The following is a 19140-nucleotide window of genomic DNA, read 5'->3' on the forward strand; positions in this document are numbered from 1 at the left end:
GGAGTTTGGGAGAAATTGATAAGAGGGCCAGAAAGAGAGGGTGAAGGAAGAGGATATCGGGTACAGTGAAGGGTGAGGGATGCACCACACACACAGGAACACATGATGCTGCACTCAATGAGGACAGCGTCACAGTCCACGTCAAGCGATGTGGCATTTGCATGATAGAGAGAAAAAAAATCACCAGCTCTCCTTGGTGGGAGCTTTCTTACCAGCGATAAGAGCCAGAGATAAGGCATACAGGAGACAAAGGGACGGGAGGCAAAGGAAACCATGACGGATGAAAGAAACAGGAAATACTGATGAATGTGGTGCAGGATTGAGACACTTGGGAGGGGAAGGGTTCGCACGAGCGAACGAGACACAAGAGATGCTGTTCCCAGGAATAATGGCGACCAAAAAATGATTAAGTAACAGTGGAAGCTCTGGACAGTGAAGGCTGCAGGAGTCATGATGTGAGAGGGATACAGGTGATGCTCTTGGGAGTGGCTTGGAGCAGCGCGTGATACTGTGAGCTGAGGAATACACGTGATGCTCGAGGGGGAAAATGGATGCAAGTGATTGTGTGAGATGATGGTTCCAGGTGATGCTGTGAGATTAGTTACAAGTAATGATGTGGGATGTTACACGTGATGCCGAGGTGAGATACATGTGATGCTGTGGGGTGAGTTGTGCGTGATGCTGAGGTGAGATGCATGTGATGCTGTGTGGTGACTCAGGACTACACGTGATACTGTGAGGTGAGGGATGCAAGTGATGCTGTGGGATGACAGATAAGAGCTGCAGCTGTGGAGTGAAGGGTACAGATGACCCTGTGGGGTAGAGGATGCAGGTCATGCTGTGGGTGGAGGATTCACCTGACTGGGTGGAGGATACACCTGATGCACTGGGTGTCGCATACTGACGATGCTGTGAGGTGAAGCACGCAGGTGTTGCTGAGGGTGAGGGATGATAACTCGATTTCTTTGGGCGCGTGAAAGATACAGGTAATGCAGTTAGGTGAAGCCTGCAGGTGATGCTGTATGATGAAAGATACAGGTGACGTTGTGAGGAGAAGGATGGTGACACTGCCAGGTGAAATATGCAGCTGACACAGTGGAGTGAAAGGTAAAAGTGACACAGGAGTGAAAGACAAAGGAGACTGTGGGTGAAAGACAAGGAATGTAACTGTGGGGTGAAATATAAGAGGAGTCACTATGGAGTGAGATATAAGAAGTGACAATATGGGGTGAAAGATATGGTGGACAGTGACGGGCCTGGGACAAAGAAGACAGAAAGTACTGGGAGATACAGACAGGTGAATATCAACGAGTCAGTAATGACTGACACACGAGAGACTGCGGGATGCCCGACACACAGTGGGTCAGGGATACACAAGACAATACGACACTTGGCACACGAGATGACAGCGACATGATTTAAGTGGCAGGAAATGCATACAATAAATATACGAAAATACCACGCGATAAAGTCATTCATGCTCCCTCTTTCCCGTCCAAAGCATCCGTCAATTCAACGAACATTGTATTCTTCCCACCACATACATACATTACGATGCAGTATAGGGAGACGTCATCACAACACCAGTGTTACTAGAGGCACCAATGCCCACCACAACACAAGTGACTACCTCTCATAACTCTTACTAAAAATGTCATCTGGCGGAGAAGGCGAAGTTATATCACTGTGGTCCTTGGCTGGCCAAGCTGCGTAACTACTAAAGTGTATGGGTAAACACCATAACACCCACCACTGCACCTAACCTTTCCTCTACTAACGTCCCTAAGCTAATTAACCTTCACAAATTACCCCATATCTTCCCTTCATGATTGTTTTTCGCCGTTTCTTACCTTACCGAGGTAGCTTCAGGTACAGATGACTCTGGGCCTTAGGAGGGAATATCCTCACTTGGCTCAGCCCTCTGCCCCTTCTACTGGAAAGTGATAATACAGGAGAGTTTTCCAGACTTCAGCTCCAGCCCGTTACGTCTCCTACGATAAGTTGAGACATACGTGGGAATCATTCTTTCACACCCATCTCAATATATATATATATATATATATATATATATATATATATATATATATATATATATATATGTATATTTGCGTGTGTGGACGTGTATGTATATACATGTGTATGGGGGTGGGTTGGGCCATTTCTTTCGTCTGTTTCCTTGCGCTACCTCGCAAACGCGGGAGACAGCGACAAAGCGAGAAAAAAAAAAAAAAAAAAATATATATATATATATATATATATATATATATATATATATATATATATATATATACATATATATATCCCAGTCCCTGGGGAATGGGGATAAGGAATACTACCAGAGCCAAAGCTTACAGCCTGTCTGTATCGCACTTAGCTGTAGCAAGTCTGAACCTTGAAGTGCAGACTTCATTAGCTTCTAAGGTCACACAGGAATTTCCTGCACGACGGGAGATGGCGGAGGCTAGGAACACCTCTTGCCTGTACTGTCACTTTCTAAATGTAAGCAAGCAAGGAGAAGGTAAACAATGATTCATCTTTGAAGGCTCACTCCTCTGTTTGTCAAGCTATACAAGGCAGAACATTATATATATATATATATATATATATATATATATATATATATATATATATATATATATATATATATATATGTATGTGTGTCTGTGCGATTGCTTTACAAGTGTCCGTCTGCGCGAGGTTACACCACGTATGAAGTCACCTCTGGCGAGGCTGTGGGAACAGGAGCACAGTCTCGTCAGAGAACTCACTCCAAAGGAGCGCAGCGCAGCCTTGAGGTGCAGGAGCCCCTGGAAACGCGTCCTGGATCAACACCAGGATTCTCCTCTCAGGAGTCCTAGTGGGGTAATTATAAATATATATGGAAACGAGCATTCCATTTGCATGAGTGAGGATCCTAATCATGGCTGGGTTGAAGAGGGATCGTTTTGGACGTTTCGGCCGGTATCCCTGGCTGACGTCAGGAGGGCAGCTTGCCAAGTCCTCTCCCACTTCCCCAACCCCCGCACGGGCTCTCACCGACTCCCGCCCGGCTGGCTACAAACCACATCAAACATTCACATTCGGGATAAAAGTAACGAACCAAAAAGCACGACACAGCGACAGAAGCGCACCTTGTCTTACGCCTCAAGTGTCAATTCTAGAAGAAAAAAATAAAAAGAATCCTTATTAAAAGCATAAATATAGAATGGGAGGGTGAGACCAATCTGTGGAGTGAGGTATACCCCACTCTGCCACTGGAGACGGTGGAAAGAAGAAAAAAAAAAATAGTCGCGTTGTAAAAGGAGAAGCGTTGAAGTGACTGCAGCACGATTGGATGATAACGGCGGGACTGACCTTTGACGCAGCCACCACCAACCCCCCCCCCCCCCCTTTCCACTGCCAAGCCTGTCGCAGCTTTTCACCACTTGTACGACACTGTACGTACGTACGTCCCCTGAGCACGACCGTGCGATCAGTAACCATAATGGTGTGCCAACTGAGGACGACCGTACGACCACTGAGCATAAAAAAGTATGGCAATTGAGCACGACTGTACGACCCTTGAGCATACCTGCATCGACTTCCAGATACAACGGCACGACTCGAGGATTAAGGCACGACCCTTAAGCAAGCCAGTAGGACCCTTGAGTACGATCGCCAGACCTCTCACCTGACCCATTATACCCATCATGGGTCGTACTGTGTCGTGACCAATCGGGTCAAGCTTGTTGTCATTACGGAGGGAGATAGAACTAGCAGCCTTGAGATCACACTGACCGACGCTGATCATGCCACAACGTCACAATGATGCCTAACTGCTGCTAACAATCAGACAAATAATCATTGACACCCGATTGAATTTGCGGATTTCATACTGCACTAGAACCTAATGGCTCCTCAGCTCCTTACATCATGAAAAAAGATATATAAAAACTTCAAAATCTGTTTACATTTACATTATTTTCTATATTTTCTATGAATTTCTCCAACACTTTTGTATGTTTTCATTTCTAGCACTCCGTCAGTTCAGGTTCCTATCTAATAAGTACTTTATTCACTACTGGTGAATAAAGTACTTTCCAATTCTCAATCAACAGCGTTATCTGAAAAATGGCAATTCCTGTCGAAAGAGGAAAAGCCATATTTCAACATCCCTTTTTTTTTTCCTATTCTAGCCTTCCCAGTCCCATCTAGCTTGCCAGTCACATCTAACCCAATGACTTACTCTGCCCATGAAATCACCGCGAGGTATAACCATTGTATCTATACAGGCTGAACATATAACCCGCTCTGGCCTATGTATCTGCCACAACTTCCTTAAGAACAAACGAATGATATAAAGCCTGAGGAGGCTCGTCTAGCCCGGTTATAGACCCAAGAACACTATCGAGACATCTTGGGAGTCGATGTAGATACGTGTGCTAGTCATAATACACTGCGGGGGGAGGGGGGGAGGCTGTCTGCGCTACGAGACACGGTGACAACCCGCCCCCGTCCCCGATACACCAAGCTCTTACAGTTGGTAGAGAGAGAGAGAGAGAGAGAGAGAGAGAGAGAGAGAGAGAGAGAGAGAGAGAGAGAGAGAGAGAGAGACTGACTCTGTCTCTCTATACAAACACGATCACAAAACCTTCTTCAATAAGCTTAACCTCAGCTTACGTCAACACCGGGGGCTCGTCTCTTACCTCCACTGCTCGAGGTTGGCATCAAGCTGCACTGCCGTTCCCCACATCAGCCCGGCTTCGTACCCACAAGACCATCAATCACCAGGTATTCTACCTCACCTCAAGTTTTCATTAAATATATATATATATATATATATATATATATATATATATATATATATATATATATATATATATATATATATATATACCTGATTGTTTAATGTGTATACATACCATGCATATGCGCCTTTTCATATGTCCTTCATATTCAATCAGGAACAAATGAGAAAATATACTTTAAAATCACCCCTATATACCTATATAGCTTACGAATGCATAATTCATCTACTTTCTTTACGGATTTCAAGACACGTGCGAAGCGGGGCCGAGAGCTGGGGTGGGGGTTATAAAATGTAAACAAGCTAACGGTGGCAACCCGCCACAGCAGCGGTGAACGCTGGGGGAACGAGATCCTGAAAGCTGTGTCATCTGACATAAAATTTTCAAAAACAGCTTCCAACCTCGCCTCAGGGCGGGTCTGACTCTCTCTCTCTATTTTTTTTTTTTTTTAATGTTCGACGATTAGATAAACGAATGCAGCAGCTTCTTCCTGGCACAAGGACCAAAGATGAATACTGCCAAGTCACACACACACACACACACACATGGCAAGCCTGGCATTTAACAAACTGTGCCACCACCACCACCACCAGGCAGGATGTGGTGGTTACGTCCGTAGGCCTAAGGACGGAGAGCGGCCTCCAACGACATGACGGGAGCGGAGAAACAAGACGGCGCTGCGGTCTGGTCCCACACCAGATGTCACGAAAATAAGAGTTACATGAAGACATACGTCAGGTCAGGGACGTACGTATCCTGAAGAATCAGTGGGCCCGGTTCGTCGTAATACAACCAAGTTCCTCACAAAATATTACAATTAACATTGGTTATATTTCGTTATGGACAGACGCAGGCCCATTTCACTGACATAGTAGTTGCAATAACTAATTTACAAAGTAAAAAAAAAAATCATGCATAGGTGGGTTACTAAACTGTATTTCACAACCATAACACCACCAGGACCTGTTTATCAACCAGGTTGTTGTCGTCAGCCAAGTAGGCCACTGGTTCCCCTCCTCCAACATCTCGATCGACCAACGACCCACCGAGGTGTGGGCGGTGAAGACTCCCCCCCCCCCCCCCAATGCAAACCCAAGGTAAACCATCCAGCCATCCAGAATTCATGAAGAGTAACAAACCGTACAATCTCTTAAAACTAAATATCCGAGAAAAGAAGAATTAAAAGCGGGATGAAGCAATAACCTGTTCAACAGGGTTATCAAAACCTTCCTGCAGGAATGGGAGAAGAAGAATCCTCCTCACCAACTGCACGTTTCTGACTAATGTCCTGAATTACCAAAGGCCCTTTCTCAACCCCAGTCAAACATTCGGAACATCTTCAGACCAGGTGTTCCATTTACCCTCAATCCATTTGCTCCACTCAACCAAAATTCTAATCTTACATCGTTTAGTAATGGACCCAATGCGAGTCACCATTAAGTAATTAAGTCTAATATCATTCAGAATAAATCAACTGCGTAAGTCAAGTATACGCAAATGTCCAACTTTAAAATCATAAAAGACCAGACCATTTGTGACCTACGCTCTGAAGTCACGAACTATTATATATCCGTGACATCAAATTAATCCCTTGAGCACGACGGCAGGACCCAGGGGTGTGACAGCCTGGCCTCTGACCTGACCCTCTTAAACGCAGGTCACCACCCAGCGTAGTGCTCAGGGAGTGACACACCTCCCCGTGAAATGCCCAATTCATGCTTTAAACACACGAGACGATATTAAAGTAGTACCGCAAACATTAACCTTGCCACAAGTTTACTTGCTGAGCAGCCGGAAAGGAACATATTCTTAGTTCAATTTCAACCACATTTCCCACCCCATATTGGAATACGTCTGACGTTCAACCACAACGGATAATAACCAATAAAAATCCTCCCTTCCCCCTCGCCCTCGAGAGGCGATGATTTCCGTGGCTGCACGGCCGTGTGCAGGAAACCCTCCAAAGACTAAAGGCGGGAGGGTGGCCAGGGTACGATGACATTCTGAAGCATGTAGAATTAGCAGCATTCTTCGAGTAATCCCGCCAGCCCTGGGGCTGACACCACGGGACAAAATCGGCGACTGTCACGCAGAGCGGGTAGTACCTCACCCCGTGCTGACCCCCATCGAGCAACGGCTTTACGACTCTTGGGGTTGTAAGACGGCCTGGCCTTTGACCTGAGCCTGAACGGCCCTTCTTTTTTTTTCTGTAGAGGTCAAAGACCTTTGCCATCATACCCAAGGGCAGTACCGCAGTGCTGAAGGGCTAACGACTACACTAAGGGTGCTCTGGGGCGGCGGCAGCGTGGTGGTGGTGGTGGTGCTTGGGTGTGCTAATTGCGTGGCAGTGCTTGGTGAGCAGCACGGCTGCCAGTTATCCCTGGCCAGCCACCAGATCACACCACCACATTCTTCTCCCAACCCTCATTACTCCACCACCACCCAATCCTCATTATACCTGACTCACCCTCACAACCAACGTACTTTCATTAATACCATTTTAATCAGCACTAATCAGGTACGCATGTGTAGTATTTGAGCAGGAGTACAGTAACCATTTAGGCTACTTCGTATAAGAATGCTCGAGGAGGGATATCCCTCTAAGTAACTGATATATAACCATTTCCATAACCGTCACACGAAAAATAATTTGTTAAAGTCATCAAAGTGGTCAATGATACAAACGAACTCTCTATTTCATTTCCTCGCATTATATTACTGTAGAGCCCTGTGATTACGTTAAAAACTCAGGAAGTTCCACCCTGGAAATCCCGTGGAGCATCCTGCACCTCCATGTTGTTGTTTACCACCCCTCATGCCACACCACCTGGAGCGAACATAATTTAAGGTGATTAAGCAAAACACCCGTTCAGTGGGAGGGTAGGTTGGTGAAGGGTTGGTATTTGTGCCAGACACGAAACCAATGCTGGTGTTTGGTTACTCGCCTCTAACACAGAAGACTAACACTGAACGCGATATTCTTCGCTGTTACACGACAACACACGAATATATCTACAACCCCCATAACTTTATACTCATTACCCTCGGAATGACAGGCTACACAACAGAACCAATTCAGTTTTACCGGGACAATCCTTCCATGGTGCAAATGCTCCCGTTTTACATGTGAAACAAAACCATCTGAAATGAAAGAGAGCGACTCATGCTTTGCACTTTTCTTAATTGTGACGTAAAAGTCAGTTTCCATACTTTTGGTTAAACCAAAGTCACGAGGCATGCTCAAAATACAAGCTACACGTAACAATAAACTTTTCATACTACAATGCAGACATCTATGCACGCTACACATCAAAAATTTACCTATTCATATGTATGCAAATCTGAACTCCTATCAAAGCAACAGTTGGACAATAAACTTGAAGGATCAAGCCCCAGTTAAGATGCACAACCCACAACTCTCTTCTGCTCCACAAAGACAGCTAAGACTTGCAGCAGCAGCAGCAGCCTGGCTACGACTACAGAGAGCCCCTGACATCCGTTTTCTTTACCAGACCCCAGACATCAACAGCCTGACACTTCCGGCTTCTTTGGTCCACGTACTCGCATTCCAACCGCGTCTAATCCATTGTTTCCGTATCACATCGACGTCCTTTCTTCTACGAGGGATTACTATGAGCCAAGCTCACATGTAAAAAAAAAAAAATACTGAAGAAAAGGAATAATCCCATTAAAGGTTTTAATTTTTTCTGTGTGACTCATCTTTAAAACTGCTGGATTCCCAGGGAGGGAGGGATCAAAGCCCTCGAACTGTACCGACCAGATTATATACCCGCATGAGCGACATAATGAACATATAACTGGAAGATACCGGAGGGGCGGCTGCTCCTCCTCCAACATAAAATAATTCCTTGATGGAACGAGACTCGATAGAGTGGGCGGGTTATGTATGATGAAAAACAGGGGGTAGAGAATGTATGATGGATGGACTAAACGTCTCTTCAATCTACCCACCAGTGTAAACAAGTTCTATCATCAGTGGAAAGACAATATGACCACTTCCTCCACGGTGCATCAAACGCGTCCTGCCTGGCCGGACAAACCAGGAGCTTATTTACACCCACAGCATCAAACAGCCTTTGAATGGCCTGCAGGTGGAGAGCGGCGGGGGTTATAAAGACATCCCCAGAACCAGCGTTTAGTACCCGCGTAATGGACTAAACCCTTTTTTGTTGCAACACAAAACAATAGGGTAAGCTCCAGCATCCCACAGTCCATCTGACATCAAAACTCTTTGACCTTTTGACCACGACGGTACGAACCCTGGGAGGGGGGGGGGGGGGGGGGGGGGGGACGATGCCGTGACATTTGGCCTGACCCTTTAGGGTCGTTTCAAAGGCTACGCCTCCAAGGGTTAAAGCTACTTTCCTGAAAAGAGCCGAGCTTCGTTGATGCTAGAGTCCATGACACTTATTACTTACATTCATAGGTCGTGACCCAAGCCATAGTGCGACCACAAGAACACAGTGTGAAAATGTAGTGGTATTGACTATGGGAAGCAGAGTAGCGATTCGAACCTGGGAACGGGTTACCTCCCGGTTTTAACTAAGCTATAGGGCTTGGGGTTGAGGATCCTAACTCTTTAAATTACTTCCCATAATTGTACGTCATGCTTACTGCAACCGCTCCAGCCCCGGGGAAAAAAAAAAAAAAGGGGGGGGGGGGAATGCTGTTAATGATAACAGACAGATGTGTTACTTTAATCATTATCATTATGATACAAACCTAGATCGTCCTGCATCGAGGATGCACTTCAAGTAGAAGCTGGGTAAAATGGGGCTCCTTTGGAGAGGGAGGGTCCTCGACGAGGCTGTACTCTTTCCCGTCTACAGAGAATGATACCAGTTCTCAGAAGGGGAATATAACATGTTTGTAAGTGGGTCCGGTAACACCTTCATCATACCCACATAAACATTAACACCGGGACAATGCCCATCAGTTACAAGAAATGCATTTTCCCATTAAAATTGGAACACATGCCCACTGGAGATTGAACTGGTCGAATCGAGCTGGACAACAGACCATACAGCCATCAGTGGAGAGTGGTAGAGAGCCAGCCAATACATCCAGCAACTGGTAAAAAGCCAGTCGGTTGACATGATTGCCTCAAGTCCTCTGTTATCTGACAGCTATTATGGCTACAGCACTACTGACAATCATCCTGGTTAATTATTCCACTATTCTTCCCGGTGCTTTTATTCTGAACAACATTAAACAAAACATCAAAACATACAACCAACTTTCCATACGTATGTTTTACGGTAAGGCTGGCCAATCTGGCTTCACCAACTCTCGTTCAACAACCTCTTTATGGCTACATATGACTCGATTATACATCTAATCAGCATAAAGTATATTGCACCTCCTTTTTTTTTTCCTTCATACAGGGCTGCAGCCATGTGAAGAATTCCTCCTCATGGAGGCGAGGCCTTGAATGGAAAAAATAATGAAAACGAGTATTCGTCTCTTTTTTTTTAAGTCAGTCGGGAAACTTGCCTCTACCACATTCATATCAATTCAAACTGAAAATGAGAGTGAGAGAGTGTGCAGGCGAGGGGCAAGAATGGGGAGACGGGTGTATAACGCAGAAGTCCAGCCCGGAAGTTACGCTCTCTATAGTGAGACAAAAGTGAGACAGACAGGCCCGGCACAAAGGGCGTAATGTGATCCCGCCCATTAATTCGCCGCTCCCTACTCACAATGGCTGTGTACTGCACAGTACTTCCCCGGGACCAGGGTTATTCTCGTCTTGCCTTCTATAACCTGCGCATCAGTTGTGCCCAGGTCATCGCGGTATAACCGTCTGTAGTTATAGTCTGAAGTAGTAGTATCAAAAGTGCCTCCCTTGTGTTCCGACACTTAAATAAGTAATATAAAAAGTGCCTCCCTTGTGTTCCGACACTAAAGTATGTGACTCTGAACTGTAAGCAATCATGCCTGCTGAAGGCGGCGGCAGTGGTCCGTGGACGTACACACCCAACCAAACGCGGCTGATCAGGAAGTACAACGTTCACATAAAAATCATCCAGCGGAGTCGTCAATTTCTCCGGCAAGTGATCCCCATTAACGCTCCTATTACCTCCCTGGTCTTGCTGAACGACCGCCATCTTAGTCCACACGTTTCACACAGCGGCCCCCGGACACTTGCCAACCAACACCTGACGGCCACATTACCGAGGCCGGAGATACCTGACGCTAACCCCACCCCAACACACGCACACACACACCATCTCCCCACCCCCATGAGACAGCTTACCATGACATGACCCTCCTCCTTCCCCTACACGCTGCCTTGATGAGGCTGGATATGAGCCCAGGGCGGACCCTGAACACCTTCCTACCACCCCCCCGGGTAGAAAGCATTAACCGGGACCAAACCTTATCCGTCCTCCTCACTCCAGATGGTTGTAGAGAAGCAGTAAATTCGAGGAACTTGGGGTTCCCTCGTCAGACTTTCCGACCCCGACGAATTCTGCCTGACGTTCTCAGCTACGACGCCGCACGAAGGAAGCGGCACTAGCACATGGCGACCTTTTTGTCGTGAGAAGGAAAGCCCCTTAGAATCCCATGCTGGGTAATCCCACGTTACGTACAATATACACAGTATCCAACGTTATGTTCAATATACACAGTATCCCACGTTATGTACAATATACACAGTATCCCACGTTACGTACAATATACACAGTATCCCACGTTACGTACAATATACACAGTATCCAACGTTATGTTCAATATACACAGTATCCCACGTTACGTACAATATACACAGTATCCCACGTTACGTACAATATACACAGTATCCAACGTTATGTTCAATATACACAGTATCCCACGTTACGTACAATATACACAGTATCCCACGTTACGTACAATATACACAGTATCCAACGTTATGTTCAATATACACAGTATCCCACGTTACGTACAATATACACAGTATCCCACGTTACGTACAATATACACAGTATCCAACGTTATGTTCAATATACACAGTATCCCACGTTACGTACAATATACACAGTATCCCACGTTACGTACAATATACACAGTATCCAACGTTATGTTCAATATACACAGTATCCCACGTTATGTACAATATACACAGTATCCCACGTTACGTACAATATACACAGTATCCTACGTTACGTACAATATACACAGTATCCCACGTTACGTACAATATACACAGTATCCAACGTTATGTTCAATATACACAGTATCCCACGTTATGTACAATATACACAGTATCCCACGTTACGTACAATATACACAGTATCCCACGTTACGTACAATATACACAGTATCCCACATTACGTACAATATACACACTATCCCACATTACGTACAATATACACAGTATCCCACGATACGTACAATATACACAGAATCCCACGTTACGTACAATGTACACAGTATCCGTTACGTACAATATACACAGTATCCCACGTTACGTAAAATATACACAGTATCCCACGTTACGTACAATATACACCGTCAAAACATACTGAATATGTCACCTGGCACTAAACGGGACCCTTGTAGCGGCAGGCTGACGGATAAATAAAAACTTACACTTTAAGAACAAGAAAGAAACTGGACAGGCCGAGCCTCATCGTACCGAGGGAGGCTGAACTGACCAGACCACAAGATCTGATAACACGTTATCAGTCCTATCGCAAGGCTAAACTACATTACTACATACCAGTCTCAAACACAGGACACAGAGGAACTTTACAGAGGTTACGACTATCATTCACGTGTGACCAAAGACCGGCACCAAGTCACAGTATATGGTGGGAGGCTGAGGTAACCCCCCCAACCCCGCAGGCAGGCAGCCAGCACCACCACCACTCTACTTCAGCAATCAATACTGTGGATCGTTCTTTGCCACAACTCCTCCATGGACCCCCAAACTCACCTCGACACCCGCCACGTCCGACCAGCGCCGCAAATATCAGGGCTGACAAAGAACTACAAGGAGGTACCCAAGGGGGTCCCTCTCTCACACACGTATGCACACGTGAAAATAAAGTCCGATGTGGTAACGGAAGTAAACGTAACCAAATCCCTGAACGGTAACAACGGGTCAGTACCTCTGTGGTGGATTATACGATACATTCGGCACAAACGATTACACTGAAGGAGCACGATGCAAATGAGACACGCAATACAACCTGATTTAAACACTAACAGACCGCTGGGTCCTAACGAGGCTGCTTCTGATAGTGGTAGACAACAGGGACAAAGATTTTTCTTGCAGGAGGAAGACCTATATCCGTCTCGTGTAACTAAGGTGGTGCAAATGCTATTCGTGGATCTGAAGCAAAAGATCTATCTAATCTAAGCATAAAACGTATACATGGTACTGTTTTCAGCTTTTCTAATTGGTATATCATTCCACAAGTTTACAATCCTACAGAAAAAAAAAGTATTTCGTTCATTTGAGGTAAAACGTTTGCCTAAGAGTATATATGTATGACTACGAGTGAAATCAAATGAATCTATCCTCAAGAAGCTCGTCAGATCGGGGGTATCAAAGCCTTTAATGATTTCGAATACCTGTATTAGAACCTCTCTGAACCCCTCAGTTTTCTTAACTGAACAATCTTAATTCGTTTAGTTGGCTCTCACAGGATCTGCTTCTCAGGCCGGAATCATCTTGGTAGCTCAACTATGTACAATCTTCATTCTGTCTCTCTTTCCTCAAGTCGGGTGACCAAAACTGAACAAAAACTTCGAGATGGGGACGCACCAGTGACACTCAAATTCAAAAGTCCTTCCCATGAATCCTACAACACTGTTCGACCTTTTTACTGCTTCTATGCATTGCTTGCTTGGCTTTAGGTTACCAGAGATTATTACACCCAAGTCCTTTTCTTCACTGACCTTTTGCAGCTCAAAAGAATTCACACTAAAGCTTGTCTTTTCATTTTTACTACCGATATGTAAAACATTGCCCTTTTCAAATAATAAAATTCTTTTGCCACTTTAAGCCTAGTCCATTAGTTTGATGCTGAAAACGTTTCGTTTTCGTACTGGATTTATTTCCACACTAAGAATCATCCGCAAATCTAGAGCTCTTACAGTGAAGCCCATAATGAATATCGTTTAATATATATATATATATATATATATATATATATATATATATATATATATATAAGAAACAGAACCGGTCCCAAGACTGATCCCCGAGGAACACCACTTGTTACGTCTTACGTGTAATGTTATTACTCATTCACAAAAGCGATCAATGGCGTCCTTTTTAATACTTTGAGCGGATCGTATAATACTTAATGTCTTACGCCTTGCACATGATAAAGCCAGGCCCAGCAAAACACATAATGATCACTTGTTCGAACTTAATGCAGATTTTCCCAGCTCATTAAAGATTGTATTTTAGAATGCGTAGCATCGATGGGCGGCCATGGTAATGGGTGTGTGGGAGGTATTTCTGAGGTTGCAAGGCACAGGGAACACCCTTTAACAGTACCTTGGCTGGCACTGCAGCATGTGTACTGGGAGGAAGGGTACACGGCAATAGAGCAAAAACCACCGGCATCTTGACAAGTCCTCCTTGCTGTCTCCTCCACAATAAAGTGCGGGGGTTCGAGGACGACACGGAGCCTACCCCCTCAACAAAGGAGCATCCGCACACCGGTGGTGAACAGGTCACACTCTGCACATGAGGAGTACGGGAGAGGAGTCCCCTCTCTTGGCACCGGGCAGACTCACAACTGACGGCCTTCTCCACAGTGCCATCCCCCACCAGCAATGCTAGGGGGGTGGATGGCACCCCTCTGTTACCGGTCCAGACCCTCGTGCCAACACCACACTGCCAGCGAATTACTCATCTTATTCACTGACAGGCTACGCCTTTCATGACTTTAAAAGAAAAAGCAATCAGATCAACACAGCGCATGTCCGACCGTGCTGTGAAGCAGAGTGAAAGGTAACGAGGGAACAAAGGATGTCACCGGCGTTCACCGGGTGTGCTAGCCAGTGAAATGGCAGCGGGTGTGAGCCTCACGTGCTGCCAAACCCCGACAAGTGCTCACGTGAACCCCCAAGGTCCGAGACACCTTACAACACTTGTTCCACTGGCCTCCTCAAGTCCACATAAAAATTGGAACGCTCTGCGGTGCACGTCACGGCCAGGGCTGTCTCGCCTGGCGGTGGCGTCGGCAGGGGGGTTGCAGGCAAGCCACAAAAGCTGGGGGAGGCCACCACCAGCAGCACCACCACCACTCCTCCACCCTCCACCATATGCTCTCTCCAAAAATAAACACGCATCCAAATCGGTCGCATGCCCAGCGTCACCGACACCCACCTCCCCACTTGTACACTCGCTTACTTCATCAAGCATCATTACCGCAGGTTTATCACCGATCGCAGGATCAAATAATAACACTCGAAGAACAATGCCTTCCTAATAAAGTAGCAAAATGCCACACGCAAGCAAGTCTTTCGTGAGGACATTCTTCAGCCATTGTGTAACGCTTGAACGATGTGGTAAGAATGATTGGCAAAGAACGTTCAGCTGTTCCTACACCTTCAACCACACAACTACACATGTGTTTCATCGACACATGGACAAGAAAAAACGCATAATTCATTATAATCCTCCACACACACAGAAGATTACCAGAAATTTACGTATCACTGGCACACAAAATGGCAAACATACACAGGGGAGGAATGAGCGTGAGAACTGAGGGCGGGAAGCACTCTCAACCGGACAATAATATTTAATGAACATGTCCCTTACAGCAACTGTAATCTTTACTGAACATGCGTGTCAAATATAGTGTTTAATGAACATGTACATCAACTATAATGCTTCGTGAACAGGCGCCTCAAGTCTGTTTAACGAGCATGTATGTACATAAAAGTGTATTTCACTACCGCATATTTTCAGAGGTCATATCCATATGTTGACACAGTTCGTCATACACGCACATAAATAACTATTCACATACCATGCATGAGTTGTGAAGCACCCTAATACACACACACACACACACACACACACACACCTCCAAACCCACACTCCCGTAATATATTCCAATACCCTATCATACTATGAAAACTAAACCTGACAAAACGCTATGTATTCGCTAAGAAAAAGTTGAATGTACCACTATTCTTCAAGCAACTGAGGTCACCCAACCATGGCGTTTCAATCCCATTAACGCGGCCGTTTTATACCGCCGGCTGCTTTAAACGCAGCCATGTCGATATTCATAGAGAGGGGCAAGCCTCAGCAGCTGACGCTGGATACTAACCACTGGTGGTCCTGTAACATGCATGGCGGTCGCTAGCAGGTGAGGTTATAATCTCTTCCGCAGGACTGTAAATCCCTTGGGCATAACCACGTGACCTTTTGACCTGACCCTTCAAAAACAGAGGGGCAAAACCCCGATAAGAAGAGATCTGAAGGTCAATGGCGACATTATATGCTGGAGGACAGACGCAGTATCCTATATATATTCCCAATTCACCCACAAGTGAAGAGTGTGTGTGGCAGAAGGCTCCTCCTCCTTCCCATCCACACACAACTCCCTCCGCCCAGCGGGAAAAATAACTCAAAAGCAACACCGTGTACTAAAGCCAGGGTCAAGTCGAAGGCCAGACCACCATAACCCAAGGATCGTACCGTAATGGTCACGGGTCGTAACGTGGTGCTCAAGGAGTTAAAGAGAGTTAAAGTTGCATTTCAAAGGGTTGGTCTTTAAAGGTCAACGCGACTCGCTTAAACACAGATACCACGCTGAAGGGAGGAAGAGTTCTGACGTAGAGATGTGATAACTAGGGTCGACTCCATTTGTATATATGTATATAGTGGCATGGGGTGCGATGCCTAGCGTTTCTACAGGAAACTTTCACAGGGAAGCAGCAGTAAGCCGTGCATAAGGCCATCCACGTCCACACGAATCTCCCACACGCATTGAGGCGTTCAATCTCGGTCTTCATCTTTCCCAGACAATACCACACACCATCAGTATGATGTTCATAGAAATTCATCCCTTTTCCTTAAACTTCCGACTGAAGAGACAGAGTATCTACAGCTCATTCAAATATGGGAATACATGATCTTCGCAGTCATCAATATAATCCACACAGTACACCTGGTCTTACTCGATCCCATATGGTAAACACGTCCATACCCTCAACAACTTGGTCTCTCGAAGCCAAACGGCACCGCTGCTTCTCCTCTGATCATCCACCGAGTTCTTGAATTCATTTAACTTTGTATTGCTCATAAGAACCTGCATCGCTCAGCTGGTTACAAATGTGAGATTATTACCAACAGGTGGCCATCTTGGATGATGGCCTGGGTCGATGAATACACTTTTGGGAATGAGGTTCAACCCCGGGGCCAATAATATGCCTTAGTTCGAACCGTTCCTGTAAGTTTTCTGAGAAGACAGGAATGCTTAACGGACGGACGGACGGACGAAGATCCAAGACGGACGCCAAATGACGGAAAAGCTTTACATAACCTTTGGCCAGGCGAGCGGAACAAAAACGCCACATCAGAATGACCATTCACTTGGCTTGGTGCCTACGTCTCCAAGAGATATCCGAAACAACTAACTGTCAGTCAAAATTTTTTGTAACAGTACTAGTTCACTTCCTGATGGGGGTCAGTGTTTCTCTGAATGTAAACGAGGTTACCATCCTGAATGGTTATGACCTTTAAAGAACGTTTTGAGTCTGATTCCCGGATAACAAGAGATCTGAAACGTTGCGTTAGGAATCTAGAATAGTGGTAAATGGGTTTCATTCTTTTTGAGCATCTACCTGATCACACTGGATGGGGCTGGATATGGACGTGCGTGACGACACGATGGCTCAAGTTGCATGGATGAGGAATGAGACATGTACGTAATAACATATAAGACAAGAGACGAGGGTCAAAAATAAATCATGGGAGAAGCTCATGAAAGAAAATTAGAGAACAGTTTTGGAGAGAGAGAGAGAGAGAGAGAGAGAGAGAGAGAGAGAGAGAGAGAGAGAGAGAGAGAGAGAGAGAGAGAGAGAGACGGGTTGATGGGAATATGGAAAAGTTGTGAGAACGATGATAAAAAGATAAAAGATGTGTGCTGTGTTCTGCCAAAGAAAATGCCATGGTTGAGCAATATATCCAGGGACGTGACAAGATATATTCAATAACACCATCAGAATAAGAGAACGGGTTAATGAGGTTAAGTTCTGATAATGATGTAAAGAAAACCTGTACTTAATGCCTGTACGTTCGAATCCAACTGAAAATGACAGTAACGTAATGCATCCCTTATTCTCCTCCAGAACACAAAATTTTGAAACTGAAGTGAACCCTAGATTTCAGATACCTGTAACATCTCTGCATCATTTCAGAAAAACTCGCTTCATGAAGGGACAAACATCTTAACAATAAACCTGAGTGACATAAACATAACTGAATACCTTTGAAGACTTCCGCAGGGTACACAGTATACAAGCCCGGATCGACAGCACGCTGGTGTCATTCATTAAGGGAGCGAACCCTTCGGGCAATGTGTTTCCTTTGCGACAGTCCTTCCTCTAGGCGTCTAGCTAGACTGCCCAAGGTGTCTGTGGAGGACGGTCGTCGAAAGCCTCCAGGACGCGGAGGGGTAAATGACATCGGCGGCGGGCATGCCAAGGTCAAGGTCAACTGTCCAGTTTTCAAGTTATGGACTGACGGTAAACCTGTCCCTTAGGAATCCTTACTGTGCTTTGGTGGAAAAAGTTGTTCTTATCGTTCGCCATGTGTTTGTGTAGCGTGGGTGATCCGAGACGTAGCTATTCATATGTGGTAGACAGGAAATGTGAGCCGAAGAAATATTTCCAATAGCTGCGGATGCGACCCAACATTCAAAGCCCGGAACTATGTAACTAACGGCATGTAATATAGAAACATTACGGACGGCATGGAAAATCACTCAAAAGTCTTACAGGACAAAAATCAAGCCGGGCCAGATAACAAGGGGGTTTCCTCAAAGCTCACGTCATGGGGTCACACTCATTTTCGACATTGTCATCATTTGTCAATAAGCGTACGAGCCTTAAATGAAAGTCGCTCTGTCACGAGACAGAACGCAGTCCCGCGCCCTTCACACCGCGTCAAAAGCTATGATCGTGGACACTAGCCCTCATCCAAGACAGGCGCTGGATGAAAACGTCAGGGGAAAATGGGGGATAAGCACGGTCCGAGTTTTTGGAAAATTTTGAAAGCTTGCCCTTAAAAAAATAAACAAACATTCACAGCTGTGGGGAAAATCACAGTGTAAAAAAAAAAAAAAAAAAAAACTGAAAGATTAATGAAATG

At 45.4% G+C, this 19140-nt stretch overlaps 1 protein-coding gene across 16 annotated transcripts in view; it reads right to left on the reverse strand.

Moving 5' to 3' along the window:
• The window catches only part of pum (pumilio), a 522382-nt gene that overhangs the window by 347326 nt on the left and 155916 nt on the right, over positions 1-19140 (reverse strand). For 2 of the 16 annotated variants that reach the window (XM_071664582.1, XM_071664580.1), the window contains exon 1: positions 14302-14522. The exons of the other annotated variants lie outside the window; for them this stretch is intronic. In XM_071664582.1, the coding sequence (XP_071520683.1) occupies positions 14302-14370 (69 nt within the window). In that variant the 5' untranslated portion in view covers positions 14371-14522. Of the gene's footprint in view, positions 1-14301; positions 14523-19140 lie in introns of those variants that run through there. 16 annotated transcript variants of the gene reach the window in all.

The sequence above is a fragment of the Panulirus ornatus genome, chromosome 9 (assembly GCF_036320965.1).
Source record: "Panulirus ornatus isolate Po-2019 chromosome 9, ASM3632096v1, whole genome shotgun sequence".
NCBI classification, from domain to species: domain Eukaryota; kingdom Metazoa; phylum Arthropoda; class Malacostraca; order Decapoda; family Palinuridae; genus Panulirus; species Panulirus ornatus.